We start from the raw sequence: 18,228 nt of genomic DNA on the forward strand, positions 1-18,228 counted from the left end.
TTAACATTATGGGTGCACAAGACAGAAAATTAGCTTTATGATAAAGTCCATGGTTATCTTGGTCATTACTGGCCACACTAGTCCAAATTAGCTACTCAATAAATATTTATAGAATGATCAAATAAAAAATATATTAAAGGATTGGCTCAATTATTATTGTATAAAAACACAATAGAATGTTACATAACATTTAAAATTATAAAACAGAAATACATTAATTCAAATGGAAAGATTTTTCATAACCTAATAGTCAGTAAAGCAAATTACAAGTACTTTTATGTAGAAGAAATGTGCTCTCTCTCTCTCCGCCCACCTTTCTCCTTCTCCCTCCTCCACCCACCACATAGTCTAGAAGGATAAACAGCAGAATATTATTGGTTATGTTTTCCATCAACAGTGGGATTTAGTGGGATTTTTATGTTATTATTTTTCATTGTTTTCTTATTTTTGTAAGCAATGAACATGAATTACTTGTATAACAGAATTATAAAAGTTTAAAATAATCTATGCATAGGAAGACTAGAAATAAATCCATCAAAACGTTACCACAGTTGTCTTTTGGATAGTGGGGCTATGAGTAATCTCTCTTCTTTCTTTTTTTTTACTTCATATTTTCAACTTTTTAATAAAGAACATGTATTTCTTTAAGACTAGGGGAAAACACTCTTAAATTCATTAATTAGATAGATCAACACATGATCTATTTTTTAAAATTTAAGGACAGTTTTAGGTAACATGATTAGATCCATTCACAAATATCACCTCTCCCCCAGTCTTGAGAAACACTAGATCTCCGGAATGTGGCCAATAACCATGCGGGGTTCCAAGATGGTCACACGAAGAGGTCTTTGAGCCCCTGAGGGCTGCTTCTTAGGGGAAAGTCCAGATCACTAGAGGGCCTACTTCAGTCAAAGTGCATAGACATCAATGACCAAAATTAATGTGTAAATGATTTAACCGATTTTAAGCAATCAGAGTGAAGTCAAGGTTCTGCTTATATTAACATTCCCCTCATTCACTCATACTCTAATAGGCTTTTCTGAGGGAGACAGGAGAAAAGTTATAACCATTTCTCCAGGAATTTTATAGGCCCCGGGGTCCTCCCCTGGGAGCTGGTCACACAGGAGAATGTCATTCGTCACCTGGTACTGGGTGGAGAACTCTAGTCTGCGGACTCCTGAGTGGGCTATACCTGCATGCTGTCAGGGATTGTAGGAAGAGAAACTAAAATGCCTTAGTGGTTCTGATAAGCCGAAAAAAGTGCACTGGTGGTGTTGCCTAGGGAATTCTGGAATCACACCACTGCCACAAAGGACGCCTTCTCTCCTTGGAGTAGATGGGGAGCAGGAAGAAGAAATGGTAGTTTTTCACACTGTGATACCTGGAACCATGTGGGGCAGCTCACAGTCAGAGAGCAGGGGACCCTCTACCACCCCATCAACTTGACCGTGACAAACACCTGCTGTAGAAACTTCGCAGGCCAGAGAGGAGCAGCAGTGGGGGCAGCCAGTGGTTAAAGGAGGGCTTGCTGAGCGCTGCTGGCTCAGGTCCAAGACCCCAGCAGGGCAGAGAAGACCTTCCTCTCTCTACCTAAGAATCCACTCTCATTAGGCACCCATATTTATCAAAGTCTTTATTACAGGTTAAAAAGTGAAGAGTCCATAATGATAGGCTGTAACTTCAACAAGTTACAGAGCCCTGCAATCACTACTACATACCAACAATTCCTCTATTGCTCTCATTTCCCTAAAAACACACGACCTGAGAAATTTTACATCTAAAATCAGAGATAAGGAAGATAGGTATTTAAAGATAATAAGGTGCTGTGTTGATCATAAAGACAAAGGAAAAAGATGGAGGTAAGGAGTGCTATAAATGTAGAAAACTAAAACATTAAATAGGATGTCACCAGTCTTATCAACTATTTAAAAAAAATTTCTTGTCCTGATGGAAATCTAATCAGTGGTTGCCCTAGGCAGGGGGTAGGGGTGGGATTGTCTACAAAGGGGCACTAGGGAACTTTCTGGAGTATTGAAATGTTCTATATTTGATTGAAGGTGGTGGTTTCACAAGTGCATACGTTTGTCAAAGCTCATCAAACTTACATGTAATTGTGTGATTTCACTGTATGTAAATGATACCCCACTAAAGTGCATTTATAAAAAATTCTCAGTAAACGAGCCTATAAAGAGATACGGGCTCACTGGTAGAGCTTCCCCCATTACAAGAGAAAACAGAAGCTTCTCAAGGGACAGGGCACCACAGTTTTTTTCCTCACTATGAACCTGGGCAGTAGCCCAAAGTCATTCTGAAGTTACTACGCAAACTCTACCCACAACAGGGATCCCTTCCTGTTGAGTGGGAGAAGGGATGGGAGTTGTAAATCTCTTAAAAAGGTGCTAAACAATCTGCAGCTTGTATAAAAGCTTCCGCTTTTGAAGGGAAGTTTTATAGTAAAGGTGACCTTTTATCAAACATTGCTGGTAGGTAAGTACAAGCTGCAGGAAGATGTTTAAGTTGTATGAGGTGCAAAATTTAATAATATAAAATAGATCCTCAGCCAACCTACAGCGGTAGTGGATTTTCACTGGATGGTTTTAGGAGCTAAGGCAATAGAGGGTAACAGGGCTGATTTATTCAAGTTACTGAACAAACCACAGTGAAAATAATGCAGCAGCAATAAACTTAAAAGGAGACATACAAAGAAGGACATGAGTAGTAGCCATTAGAGACATCTATATTATCGAAAGAATCTAATTATTGCAATATAATGCTCAGGTTTGAGCATTTTTGATCAGTCATGGTAACTTGAAGGAAACCTAAGAAGAGTTAAGAACTAATTTATGAGGCCATATAAAAACAACTGTTTTCATAACTGAAGGAAAGGCTTAGGGTGTGGCTATGACTTACCAGTCTCTGAGAGGTTAAGAGTTTACTAAAACTGAAGAGCTAATTCTTTTAGCACTGCCCACAGGGTTAGTTTGTGAGCAACATGGGAAGGCCAGATTACTGCCTGATAGTCTCGACTTGCTTTGGACCACAAATGCCACTACCCTCCTAAAGCCACCGGAGTTGATTTCTGTTTCATTAAGTTAAAGGATGGGGATCTTGCCACCACTGATTATTTCCCCACCAAAATGCTAAAGGCTCTGAAAGAGCAATTGTGAAAGAATTTCTAATAGCTTCCTTTTCCGATCCACAAACCAGTAATTTAAGAGGTATTTTATTTATTTAATTGGCCCATATACAGAAATCTTCCAAAACTGCAGCTGGCCTGGAAAATTACAATTTGGTCTTCCGCTGGCCTGGTTCTTTGGAGCTGGGGAACTCATGTTTATCTTCCATCTTCCTCTTTCCATCTGGTTTTTCCCTAATGGCTTTCAATTACTAATCCTTTCTGTGGGTGATAAGATGGAAGGAGAGATTCACACAAATAACTTCCTGGACCCTGTTTGAGTTTTCATTAATCATCACAAGCATGAGATGCTCTGGTGGGCTCTAGGTTGTCCTGACACATGACAGCGTTGGGAGGAGAGGCCCCCACCCAAGCCCCCGCAGCTTCTTTGAGCATATCCCTAAAGAGGTGCATTTATCCACCACCCTCCACAAACTATTTCATGTCACAAAGACAATTTTTCTGTAACTCAGATGCTTTAGCTGTGGAGTGAGGACTGGCCCTACCTCACAGGGACATTCTAAAGATTCTGAGTTCTTAAAGGGAAAAACAGAGTATCAGGTCAAGTGGGACTTTTCTTCTCCAGTCTTAGGACTGAATATTAGGGCCTTGAACTTGGTTGAATTCATATAATATAGTAATTTATTTGTTTATTTAGTCAACAACAGTTTATATAAAACTCAAGGTGGGGAGTCAGAAGTGAAAGAATACTGAGGGATTAAAGACTTGAAACTGGGGTAGATGCCAGAATATCATATTAATTTCTGATCCATGAGTCTGAAAAACTAATGTTCTTGTCTAAAAAAGTGTTCCCTGTGATCTGCTGGGCTATTACAGCAGCAAGCTCAAATCAGAGTACGTCCAACTTAAAGTCTGCTGAACACCTAATACGACGCAAATTATAGGCACCCTGCCTCTTGCCATCAAGCGTCTAAGTGTTAATAGGGTGGAAATAATAAAAATATTAAAATGTAAGTTCTCTGATGCAGGGCTTAAATCTTGTACATCTTTTATTATTTTCAGAACCTACCCTGTCTCCTTACAGATAGGAGACTGATTTAAATGCAATTAATTTTGATAGGAGATGAGTCAGTTCATGAAGACCAAAGAAGAATGCGGACGACACTCTGCTGCGCTCTTAACTTGTTTAAGTTCCGAGGCAACTTTTGAGTAACAAGAAGAATTTACTTATATAGATAGCTCATGAAAGACTATTTAGAAAATAAAGTGTGAACATTCAGGCAAAGGATGGAGAGGGTTTACCCAGCTGGAGTTGAGAGAACAAGCAGACTCAGAAGTTAGGGGAAATCCGAGGGAGCCTAAGGGCCCAGCATGGAGTGCAGGAGCAGTAACGGTCCACCGCTAGGCGGAGAAGCAGGGGCCTTTCTTGTCTTACATTCAGGGAAACTGGAGTTAAAATTCTGGTCGATACTAAAATGTAGATACCACAGGAAAATAACATATTTCAGCCTTAAAAGTCATTAGCACGTTATTGGGCAAAGACACATGTTCCCTGATTGACCACAATTAGAAGTATCACAGTGTTATTAAGAGATTCCACTTTTTGATGAAGCAAGTAGGAGACTTTTGATGTTATCTTGTGAACTCAGAGGGCAGCTGAAGCACTGAAAAACGGATCAGAAGAGAAACCCGAACATGCTGTTTCTCGTAAAGGCAGAGGAACAGCACTGAGACCATGAATGGGCATCCGGCTGGTGATCGCTCTGATCTAGAGTGTGGTAACGCATCACATACAAGGAAGGCCACTTTACAGAACCTCATTAGCACTCATAACCACCAGTTCAGTGGAATCCATAGTCCTTACTTTAGAGACTGAGGCAAACTGAGACTCAGGGAAGTTAAGGCCTTGCTGAGACCACACAGACAAATATATACTTACATTACGTAGGTTGTTTTTTTTTTTTAAACTGTACTTGATTTTTTAAGAATGATGTTGACAGACGAGGACAAACTATTAGAAGTTCTGTATGGAAGTTGTAGCCTTCCTCATAAACTACTAAATTGATTTTTTAATATAAATAAGTGACCCTATGCACACCTGGCAGTTCTCTGAGGGCCCGTTTGCCCCTGAACAACTGATCCCAACCTAGAACAAGCCGCAGAGAGAACTCAGCATGTAAACTTGACCAGTGGTCAGGAGGGATGGATGCGGATAAAGGCAGAGGCAAGGAGGACAAGAGGAGCACAGTGTGGGGAGGAACAAAGAAGGAGAAAAACACCAGGCCCAAAGACGGAGAAAGCACAAATCAAGTCAGCAAACACAGCTTCCTGAGGATTGCTTCATGCTACCTGCTCCCTAGTATCGATGCTTTTATAATGATTGAGTATGGTCTTCTTGCTGACCTCCACACTGAGATTATATGCATACAGAAAATGTGCTATATATATTTCTAAGCAAAGTAAAAATGTTTACAAGAGTTGCTTTGTGGGAGGCTAAGACAGTGAGCAGACCAGCTCCTTCTGCTTTTCCAGGGGACAAAGACCCCTGTCACTTTATGGAGGTACCCAAAGAATTCCAGTAGTTCAACACGGCTTGCACTTCAACTTCAAGTTTCACAAGGCTTTTCAATATGGATGCGTCTGGTGATCCCCAAAGATGTCTTTGAAAAATGAAATTTAAATATAAAGTAAATTCCTAAAGAATCAATTAATATGACAATATGCCAAGAACTGCACTCATTCCAAAGAACAACAACAACAAAAAATATATCCACACTCAGACACATGTAGGTTATGTAGGCTGGTGAAGTTCCAGAATACCAGTAAGTTGATTCTGCCCACCCTTGTCATCACAGGTCATCCTGACATGTGAGACAGGTTTGGGGCTCAGAGGGCTAAATCTGAAAATAAGGATGTTCTGGCTAGAGTCAGAGTTCTAACTCATAGTATGGTTCCTGAAATGTAAATTATATATTTTATTTGATAGTTTATATAATTAACAATTATACGAGACATTTTCAAAAGCATAGTTTTCAAAGACAAAATTACACTACTGATTAGTGTAAAAGTACCATAGAAACAAGTGCATTCTGCCCTCGGTCCAGTATCTGCCTCACCAACTGTACTATAGTCACTATTTGGAAGAAGAAACCATTCAAATACAGTTGCAAGATAAATTTTTAAAAAGTAACTAATGAAAGTTGGGCTCTTGGCCAATCTGGAGCGCTAGAGTTAAGCCGTTCTAGAAGAGAAGGAAGTCTGGCTTTTCAACATGCTACAACTTCATGATTAAATGTCTCTCGACATTTTAAAAAATATTTATTTTTTAAGTTTCTAATTGCTATCTGAGCTGAGGAAGTGACTTAAACAGTTAATGAAAAGAAATGACACAGACATCACTTGGAAAAAAATTTTCCCCCTCACCAGACGCCACCAGATTTCCTAGGGACAACAAAGAATCTTCAGGATTCACTTCCTGTGGCAAAAAGCTTTATGACCATCCTGCCAACCTTCCACAAAAGCTCAAAGGCTCAACTTACACCTTAAGAACTGAAAAACAAACAAACAAACAAACAAACAAAAGTGTAGAATTCTCATCCTTCAATTTTAGAACAAGGGAAGACCTTAAGAGATCACCCAGTTCAAAATTCCCTAAAGTGGGTTTAATGAAACATTATTTTCCTAAAATGTTCTGAATAGGGGTGGGGTGATGCAGGTAAGTTTGGAGCATTCTTTTTTAATATATTACTTTTATATTTATTTGGGGGGGATTAGGTTTATTTATTTTTTAGAGGAGGTACTGGGAATTGAACCTAGGACCTTGTGCATTGAGCTATATCCTGTCCCCCAGCAGCAATCTTGAGAGTCATAATGCATATGAGGAGTTAGCAAAGCTGAGAAGCCTAAAGAAAAGAAATGGTTGTTTTTTTTTAATTCATTTTTATCAAAACTATTTGAGCACAGGACCCTTTTTGCAGTAAGTATTTAATAAAATCCTGTGAAATTAATGTTTTGTAGAAAACCCCGTCTTATATATGAAGAAAGTGAAGTCCAGACAGCCTAGGGGATTGCTCAAGGTCATACAGTTGGTTAGTGGATAAGCCAAAAACAGATCTCATCTTTTCAGACCCCACTTCAGTGCTCTTTCTCGTGCTGTGTTCTCTCTCTTACAACACCTGCACTCCCTGAAGGGTCATGGACTATACAAACCAGACTCTGGAAGCCCTCCTATGAAAGGTGGGAAACAGTCTCAGAGAAGTGAAAAGGCTTGCCCAAAGTGACACATAAAATCAATGCCTGCAGGAGGACCTAGCTCTTAATTCCAATGCTAATATCCTTTCCACAGCAGCACTAAAGCTCCTGCAAAGCCAACACTTCTTGCCTCTGAAGAAAAGGAGTCATGGACAACAGGGGATTTAGCTATTCAGGACCCAGTGAAATGGTTATTAAAGCACACTTGTGTCAGTAAGTATTTCATATCAGTTAAACATGATTGTCTTTACTTACAAATGTCATCCACTGTGACAGGGAATCAATGTTTCAAGCTGTTGAACAGGTCATCATCCCTGTCCTGTTGGATGACACCTGTAAATAAAATAAATCTAGTTTTGAGTGAGTAGATTTTAAGCCAACTAGATTTAAGATGCATGCAGTTTAAAGCAAAGAGCAGTTTTTAAGATGACTCTTAATCAAGGTCTGCTGAAATGGACACCTCCCAGGGCCAGCTCTTTCACCCTAGGTTGCTGTCACTGGCCTTCAGCACAGAAAAGTGCAGGTAATGTAACAGGTAATGTTGCCTGAATACAAAGGGAATCACGGATCCTAGAGCTAAAAGCGTCCTCTATGCTCTGTCTACCTTAGTCTCTTGCCTCTGTGAACATTATTTTCATTTTGTAAGAGGGACAACCAAGGCCCTGTCAAGCAAAAGGACTAACCCAAGGCTAAATAGCAAAATATCTTTAGCTCTAGTCCCTTCACGTAGTACAGCATATGTAGAACACATTAGCAAAGGTTATCACGAAGCTGATGAAATCTGAAAGACTCATAGGTACATATTTTAAGAATCTTTCATAAATGTTAACTTAGAATACTCTAGCACATCTTCATAAAATGTGATATCAGTATTAGATATTTAAATGCAAGCATTACTAGAAAATGCCATGAATGAAAAAAACAAAACAAAACCAAAAGTGAGAAAATGGGAACTAGAGTGAAAAAGACAATATTAAATACAGTATGCATTTAGGATTCTAAATTATGGTTACTTCCAAAAAAGATATGTGGTTCCTAACAAATAAGACTATATGAAAAACCACTTGCTACAGTCTATAATTTAAAATGTTGGTTTCTCTGGAGCCACAAAATGCTACTGTAAGTAAGATCTACTAGAGACTAAAATTTGGGCTGGGCAAGAACATTTGAAATTCCTATTCTGTACTAAATACTCTAAGATAACTGGAAGTATTTTAGGATGCTGCCTTGAGGTAATATGACTGTCACCAAACTCATACCACCAAACTCATACTGAGTGCTAAGCCCTGTCTGATTATTTTATACATACTATCTCATTCAATCAGTCCTCAAAAGTTGATTATTATTACAATTTTACAAATAAGAACATTGAAGTGCAGAGAATTTAAGTAATTTGCCAAAGTTCACTCAACTGGTAAAATGGAGGAATCTGCACATAAGTCTATTTGGTGACAGAATCAAGCTTAAACCACTATGCAATACCGTATTTCTTTAAAATAGCAACTGAAGACACTCAAAAATATGATAATTAACAAAATTACAATTAGAACACATAAAACTCCCAACTAAGTCCCACACAATATAAAACATGAGGAAATTCTCACTCTTTTTCTTGGGGGATGAGGGGGGGGCCTAGGGATAATTTTCAAAGCAAAATAATCCTAATGCCAAGGAATTAAAACTTCTGATGTTAACCTTAAATATATTGCAACTAAAATATGACAGCGGAAAACTTAAATCGTCTTTTACAATTAAAGAAAAGTAAATTTTCCTGATTCAATTACTTCTTAAATCCATAGAGATAAATCTTCTGGTTACTCATGACTGACTGGTTCTCAAAATCGTATAACAGTTATTGATAGACTAAATTTAATCAAGTGTATTTAAGAATACAGATATATATTAATTTGCTAAAGAACAGAATTTTTTATAAAGTAAATTATCTTTAAGGGAAAAGAATTTTGATAGATAATGTGATCCCCTCAATTTTTAATGTAACATAGCTGCTATAAGTTATGCTTTGACCAAAACCCTTAAACTTTATCAACAGGGGCCATTTTTCCAGCATATTTTGAAAACTGTGAAACTGTTAAAATAGGAAATAACCAGGGATATAAAACATACCTGACATATTTTAACTGAACAAGAACTAGATATATGCAGTATCACAGAAACCAGACATCAAGGCAAATGCACATCCTTCCCAGAGCACTGTGGAGCACCAACCTCTTCTGGCAATAATGGTTTTCTCAAAAGGACCCCAAACAGAAGAAGATAAAGTGTGGTTTCATGGTAGCTTACCCTTTTCTCTGACACCCCATCCTGGCCTGTAGAATCTTTCTCATCATGTGTCTCTTTCAGGACTGGCATATGTTTTTGGTATGCTGGCTCTCTGTTTAAGGTTGTGTATCCTATGTGCTCATAAATTGGGTTTATCGTCATCTTGGCAATGTATTCTGCTGCCTTGGTTTCAATATAGAGAGTAATCAATCCATCAGTCACCAGATCGTGGATGGACTCAAAGCGCTTCTCCCCAACAAAGTGCTTTCCATCGTAGTAGAGCCTGAAGTTTCTGGTTTGACTTCCAAATCTGCCTCAATGAAATGGGAAAGATGTTTTTAAGAAAAGTAAGCAAGTGAATTCTTTCTGAAAAAAAAAATTTAATACTACTACTTTGTGTGTATCTTCTTTGTTTGTTTAAATAAACTGTGGCTAATCTCTGTGAATCGTCTGGAATATGGAAAATTAAACTTTTGAACACAAAGAATGAACTTGCAACAGCTAGGGATAACTATCCAAAAGCACGCCTACTGTAGAAGGAAAAATTTATTCTTATTTCTCTTTTTAAGCCACTTCATTATGCCTATAGGAAAAACAGGGGAGAATAAACCTCATATCCTGTTAAACACACTCCATATTCAACTGGTCAACTACATGACATATGAAATTTCTATATTAGCAGTTCTCTTCAAGCTGGTCAAATAAAAGTATTCAATGTATAACATATTTCAGAGCCCAGCACTCATGTCTTTTAATGGGAAATCCCCACTTAGGGCTCACCTGAGTGTGATGCCAGTAATCATTTGAAGCAGAGCCGATTCTAAAACCTGAGTCACAGAATAGGGCAGGATGGCACAGAAACACACTTTTGCTCTTTCTAGCCATGGGTCAAGGACCTGCTCTTCCCTTTTATACAGTCATTGTTCTGTCTGCTTGTTGAGTCTGGGCAAGAAGTGCTTTTGATATATACACACATATATACATATATATATAGAGAGAGAGAGAGAGCATGTAAATCATGAACTATCAGACTCTTGAAATTCTGTTCTCACTTTTGAGTCATGTTTCAGTAACATTTAAAAGAAAAAACTGGAGAATGGTTTACTTTTCTGATAATTTCAGTATTTTGCTTCCTGTAGCAAACCTCAGAAATGGGTCCAAGTTGGCATGTCTAGCATCAGTGTCCTTGCAAGATGACAAAGGCAAGGACACGCACTGACTTTAATAAAAGCTGATGCCAAAAGGCACCAAGAGCCAGCATCACGGTCTCTGGAAGGCTGGCCTGCATGAGCCTAATTTAAAACTAAACAAATCAGAAAGGATATATTTAATTTCACTGTTAAAAAGACACAGAACAGAGATGAACTAAAATAATTAATAGCTGTTTAAGGTTTAAATAGGACTACAAACTTATGCAACAATACTATTCTGGTACAGTTATATTCCAGGAAGACGGGAGTTAGAAACTTAAGATTTCACTTTAAATGTACCCTTTAAAAAGGAAACAAAAAAAATTTTTATAATGGCCTGAAGTATCTCTGTTTCTGTAGTTCAAGTTGGACTTTAATAATTATTTCATCTAGAACCCAATACTCTATCCATGCTGGTCCTTTTTTTAAAATAAAATTTATCTGCCTTTTGGTTCTTTAAAAGCAATTAAATTTTGATTTATACTCAAGAGAACGATTCATAAAATTCTATTTTCCCATTCTCATTTTCCTCTAATATTAAAGACATATTTCTCCCAAGTAAATTTTCATTATAATGTAAGTCTAAAAAGTTGTAAGGTAAAATTTCTACACCAAAGTGAAATATAAAAGTTTTTTTCAGTTTAATATGCTGCTTTTATTATTTGCTTTTCACTAATATTCATCATCTGTTTTTGAAGAAATAAACACAGAAAGCCACTTTATGATTTTTGTAAGGTTCTTACAGCAACAAACACTCACAGCACTGTTGAACATTAAATTCCTTTATAGGTCAGTTGTATTCAGAACCATTTCAATAAGGTATTACACCATTTTACTCTGGCAGGGGCTTAAGATTTTATAATTGGCATTTCCACAATGGGTATGGCATTTAAAACAAAGACTAAGCAATGGTGACAGGCATCTGTCACTCAACTGTCTTCTGAATTCTGAGACATACGGGAGCAGAGGGAAGAAGGGAAGATGGCTGAACTGGCCTCACCTGCATTGGGATAGTTAGATCCAAAGAGCAGAAATCTAAGGTTAGACTTCTTGGCACTTTACAATGGAGCTATTTCCACGCCATCCAAAGAGAAGAAGGTTTCCTGGCTACCTCTAGGTTACTGGGCGAAAAAGCACAAGTAAGTTTGTCCGTTTCTCTTTCTCAGTGCAGTGATCTTAAGAGGCCCCAGGTATGCTGCTGCCCAGTTCCTCCTCAGCTTGTACTTGAGCCCGAGACTTCCAGTTCAATCAAGCTTCCAGCCTTAAGGGAGCTGATCAGGTAACAAAAATGACTCATAATATGGGTTGATCAAGACTTAATCTCAAATGATAAGAAAATGATTTTCCATCTTAGAATTATGATTGAATTTTTAAGAAAAACTGCATTATTTTTACCAACGAGAGTATAAGCTCTGTTTGCCTACTCTAGATATCCCTCTTTTATTTTGGAAGCTACATAAAAAAATAGCATCATCACTCTACAGACTGACAGAGACTTCTCCGCTTCCTTGATCTGAAAGGCACGATGGAAAATCTTTGATTAAGGTGGGGACTAAGTGTGTCTGTTCTACAAAAAAGAGCCATAAAAAGGAGGTCCCCAATCTAAAAGCAAAGAAAGAATCCTTCCTTATAAAAGTTTATCACTCACAGATTGTCATTTAAACAACAAACATTTAACAAGACACCCAGGAACCGTTAAATATTAGGCAGTTCAAAATAAAGTTTCTTTTCCCTTGATAACCTCAATGGGAAATAGACAAACATAAAAACAAGTCAATACAAAGACAAGATGAAACGTTAAATTTCAAAAAGTACACCTTTAGATTGATTTCTAAAAAAAATGATTATAATAATGTGTATAATCTTGTTCACATACAGAAAAGTCACATTTCTATACAGTGATACATGAAACCAAGTAAATCCAGTACCTCCCTCACACTATGAAAACCAAGAAACTCACTGCTTAACAACATTCGAACTTCTGCACTTAAGCCTGCATGAGATCTCAGAGCTAATGTTTATGGCCAAGTACAAAAGACCCCTGCAGTCTTGAAACAGGGTTTGGCCAGAGGCAGGCAAGTCCTTAGTCCTGTGGGTTTAGCAGGAAACCTTAGGCTTTGGCATCAGACAAATTAAGTTTAAATCCTCGATCTCCCACTTCTTAGCTGGGTGATTTGGGAAAAATCATTCTTCAGATTCTGCATCTAGGAAACAGGAATAACACTACCTTGTACAGTAATAACATTACATGTCTGTGAGGATTACATAAGAATATTTAAGTCAAAGCTAAGTACAGCTGATCCCTGAGCAACACAGGTTTAAACTGCACTGGTCCATTTAGAGATGTGGGGTATTTTCAACAATAAACACTACAGCACTACACTATCTGTGGTTGGTTGAATAGGTGGACCCAGAAAAGTGGATACAGAGGGCCAATTACAGGTTACACGTGGACTTTCCACTGTACAGAGGGTAGCTGCCCTAACTACCACACTGTTCAAGGGTCAGCTGTATGTAGTAGGTTCAATAAATAGCAGCCCATTTCTCCTTTGTCACCTTAGACCTCTGCAGAGAATGACAGAATGAGTTATCAAACAATAAAGTAAAATACAAAAGACATTTGATAAATATGCATTGAAGGCAGTTTAAGAAATAACTGGTAACACTGGTTGTACAGGAACATCTCTGTTCTGGTTGATTTTATAGTCAATGAAAGGCAAGGGGGAGTTCTTTGTGAGTTTTCCTCCTGGATGTCCCTGAGTACATTTATACCATGTGGTGAGCTGAGTGGAACTACAACAGAGCGCACAGCAGGAGCAGAGAGGCAAGGCGAGTCCTTCCATTGGGCCTTGGGAGTTAGGTCTCTGATTCCAAAGGAGAAAGGTCAGGAAACATACTGAAGCAGGACACAGTAAATGGACCTAGCGACAACTACTGAACTCTCGATTGCAGGGTACTGATTTGTAAAAACCATTAAAGTTAAACCATTTTCCCTTCCTTTTTATAGGAAACTCTTCTTTACATCTTTTCTTACATTTATTATCTGCTTGTGCTCTTACTTTTTAATAGCTATTCACTTTTTGACAAACATGCTTGAAACTGTATAGGCCCAACCCACACCTAGATAGAGTTCAACAAGATGAAAATTCACTTTCTCCCCAGTGGTACAGTAGTTAACAAACAGAAAACAAAGGCTGGGATAGTCTCCTCGGAACTGCTACTATTGTACATAATTACTACTTTCTAGAAAGAATGTCTTTTTCTCCAGTGATTCCAAGTTTGGGTTTTCATGTTTTGAAAAACTGTTTAATGCTGTGCCCAGCTGCATTCAGATGAATCTCAAAATACATAATTGTAACATCTAGCTTTAAAAAGTTAACAAAACCCTTAATACCATCCTTTCTATTTTTTAGCAAGTAAATCATACTCATAAAAAATTCAGTCTAGAGGTACAAAGTGATGAAAATATGTACAGAGAAGAGTCCTTGGGATTTTACTTTACTTTTTCTAAAACCAAGGATTAGTTCTGATTTGAGGCCAAAGTATTTGGAAGGATCTCTTCAAAGGAAAGCTGCAAGCTAACAGATGTTTTCTGTTAAGAAACAGAAAACAACAGATATACAACACACTTGCCTAAGTTAACAATAAAATGTTAGAACTATTTCCAGAAACCAACATACTAAAACAATTTTCTGTATCATAACTATATACTTGTGTATTGTTTATCAGAGTCAAAGAAGCTAATCTAGTGGTGAAATACAACTATCTCATAAATTCTTCTAATCATAAACATACCTTTTGGAAGAAGGGTTAAAAAAGGGACAAAATGATGAGGCATTCACTTAAATACGAGATATGAATTTAGATTGATTAACTAAGAAAGGCTAAGAGAGAGAGAATACAGCTATATATAATTTCAAAATACCTTCTCCATCTAAAATTCTTGTTAGGACACTACTTTTGTCTATCTTGGTATATAATTTTGGATGGCAAGATGGGTCAAAATATTAAAATATGTGAACTCAAGAAGATATTCCCTTGGCAAAATAAATCATCTTCAAGAAAGAAGCAAACCAATGTGCCTAACAAAACCTTCACAGGTGGCACCAGGCAGCTCTGGAAAGTGGAACTGATATGGAAGGAATCAGTTACAGAAGGTCTGTCTAAGAAGCAATTAGACATTCCTCCCCCCACTCCCCAATCCTGTCCCCAGTGCAACCCCTTCCCCGACTGTAGAGGAAGACTTGAGTTCTGTTATCTGGACAGTGAATAAAGGAGATTTTGGACTGAGGAACACTATCCGAGTTGAAGGCAGAGGTACCATCCTGAAAACTAAGTAAAAGTTTTCAGTACTGAAGATTGAGACTTCATCTCTCTTCACTACCAGGTTCTCAGAAGGCTTATTTGTACTTTTCCTTACAGGAAGAGTAGAAGATTCTTCTCTGGAAAGTCTGATAAGCCTAACTGAAATGACTTAAGTATAGAGAATTCATCCTATAATTGGGAGGCTTGCCTCAAGCTCTCAGAACCACAGGTCAGCTTTTTAGTGCCAAATAAAGTTAAATATGTGCAGTCGGCCAACCATCACCTGGAATCTGAGGAAAGTTTCTCTCATGAAGGACAAAGACAAATAAACAAGCAGAATCATGGGAGGAGATGAGAATACTTTTTAATTATCAATATGCTCAAAGAAACAAAAGTAGGATATCTCCTATTTCTATTCCTGAATAGGACTTAGCAAGAAACATTAAGATGCTATAGAAATGGAACATAAAATACATAGAAAAATAAGAAGGAAACACAGCATAAACAAAAATTTTAAAGAAATGAAAGATAGTTGAGAAAATATTTAAGAAGAGCAAAAAGACAGAAAGATGAATAAGAGAAAAAAATAAGATGGAGAATCAACCCAGGAAGTCCAACATCTAAATAATAGGAGGTCTGAAGAAAGAGAAAAGAGAAAATAGAAGGGGAAGAAATCTAAAATATACTTCAAGAAAATGTATCATAATTGAAGAACATAAATTTACATAATGGACAAAAATAGGCCCACGTCAAAAGGCTAAAAGGTGCTCAGAGTACTGCAGTAAATACAAACTAAATCTTCAGAACGGCAAAATTTTACAAGTCTGACAATACCAAGCACTGGCAGGATATAGAGCAGCTAACATAACCAACACATGGCATACTGTTTTACAAAATGGTTTTAAATTATCTAGTAAAGTTGAATATATGCAAATCTATGACAGAGCAATCTTATTCCTAGGTAATATTCTGGACAATATGAGTGATTTATGTGCACTAGGATGGACGGGGACACACACATACACACACACACACACACACACACACACACACACATACAGAGAACAATGCAAGAGCAATGTTCAGAATGCCAAAACCTAGAAACCACATAAATTCCCAGTAGAGTAAAAAAATTGTGGTACATATACTGTGATGGTTACTTTTCTATGTCAACTAGAAGGGTGTTTTCAGATGAGATTAACATTTAAATCTGTGAACTTTGAGTAAAGCAATTTGCTCACCATAATTGGGTGGGTATCATCCAATCACTTGAAAACCTGAGCAGAACAAAATGACTGGCCTTCCTGAGCAGGAGGGAACTCTCTAGCAGCCTTTGGACTTTGCACCATCAGCTCTCCTAAGTCTCAGGTCTGCGGACCCATGCTGTAGATTTAGACTTGCCAGCCTCCACAATCACGTGAACTGATTCTTTGCAGTGAATATCTTTCTATGTATACACACATCCTATTGGTTCTGTTTCTCTGGGGAACCCTAACACAATAAAATACTATATAGCAAGGAAAACAGATACATGCAACAATATGGGTGAACTTTCAAAATACAATGTTTGGAAAAAAGAACAAGTCATGAAAGAGTATACACAGTGTGGTTCAATTATACAAAATAGTCCTAAGGTAGGCAAACTCCAGCTGCATTATATAGGAATGTACATATGGATGTTAAGACCATAAAGAAAAGCATGAAAAAGATTATGTGAAGTGAGTCTGTAGTTAACTACAGTATGGAAGGCGGAGACAATGATAAGAAAGGGAAACATGGGGGAACTTCTGGACTACCGTTAATATACCTTGACGTGGTGGTAGGGACTATATAGGTTCATATATATTTAAATGTAATCTATTTTTAATACTAGACATGTAAGCTTTATACAGTTTCCTGTATGTTTTATTTTATAATACACTTGTTTAAAGAATAAAAGTAAAGAATACAGCATCCAAATGAAAGCCAAGACCTTTGCCTGGAAGAAAAAGCAATCAGAAACAGATTCCCTGTAAGTGCTTTACACATAATTTTAGAATATAAACTTAAAAATAGAATTCAATGATGAGTTTTTAAAAGAATGAGGGGAAAAGGGAGATTATAGAGCTAAGAGAAACAAACTGAGTATCCAATAATATTACCATATATCTAATAAATAACTAGAAATGGTAGGGAATAGGACCAACAAGACTGAAAAAAAAAAAAACTGGCTTGAATAAGCACACTGAATGCAGAGGAGAAATAAAAGAGTATACCAATTATAGGGTAGATAACAAACACAGAAGACCAAGACAGTATAACATAAAAAAATGCCTCTCAAGTTCAGATGCCAACAAATAGAACAGAAAAATTACTCACAAATATAATTTGGGAAATAATCCAGGAAGAAAAGAAAGAACTAAATCTCAAGAATGAAAGAGCACACTGTTTAATGGATAAGTTTATTAAAGATCTATCAACATTAAAACATATACTAGTTGAAATTACTAAATTTGAAGAATAAACAGACTTTTTCAGATAACCAGGCAGAGGAAACAGTTCACACAGGAGGAAAAACAAGACTGTTTAGATTTCTCTACATTAACAATAAATGTCAAAAACCAGTGGTATGACAACCATGCAGTGCTGAGAATAAGAAAAAATATAGTGAGGATACTCTATCCAGACAGGCTGTTTTAAATTAAAGACAACAGAAGGACATTCTTGATATAAAGTTATAGCTTCTTTTCAAAAGAAGTCTTTAGAAGTCAATGACTGATAATGTTAATTTGGGGTATTTTTATTTTTTGTTTTTGTTTTGATTTTACAGATACTGCATTTAGTAGTAGCAATTTAACATTTTAAAATATCGATCCCTTCAAGAAATCCCTAGAATTTTACCTCCATTAACAAATGCCCATCCCTAACAACAGAACTGTATGTATTAGAATTTCACTTCCATGAAATCCAGTGACTCTTTCCTAATTACACACTGGTGGATGAGTTCCTTTATGTCTTTAGGATACCAGTTAACAGAACTGCCAAACCCAAGCAAAGACTTCATAAGTGGGGCCAGTCTTGATGACT

General features: G+C 37.2%; 1 protein-coding gene across 4 annotated transcripts in view; it reads right to left on the minus strand.

Moving 5' to 3' along the window:
• CHN1 (chimerin 1) overlaps nucleotides 1-18,228 on the minus strand; it is a 193,039-nt gene that overhangs the window by 58,827 nt on the left and 115,984 nt on the right. For 3 of the 4 annotated variants that reach the window (XM_032479723.1, XM_032479724.1, XM_032479725.1), the window contains one exon: nucleotides 9,689-9,977. In XM_032479723.1, the coding sequence (XP_032335614.1) occupies nucleotides 9,689-9,977 (289 nt within the window). Of the gene's footprint in view, nucleotides 1-7,642; nucleotides 7,721-9,688; nucleotides 9,978-18,228 lie in introns of those variants that run through there. The other variant, XM_006174761.3, reaches the window with a different exon arrangement.

Source organism: Camelus ferus, chromosome 5, assembly GCF_009834535.1.
Source record: "Camelus ferus isolate YT-003-E chromosome 5, BCGSAC_Cfer_1.0, whole genome shotgun sequence".
Lineage (NCBI taxonomy): Eukaryota > Metazoa > Chordata > Mammalia > Artiodactyla > Camelidae > Camelus > Camelus ferus.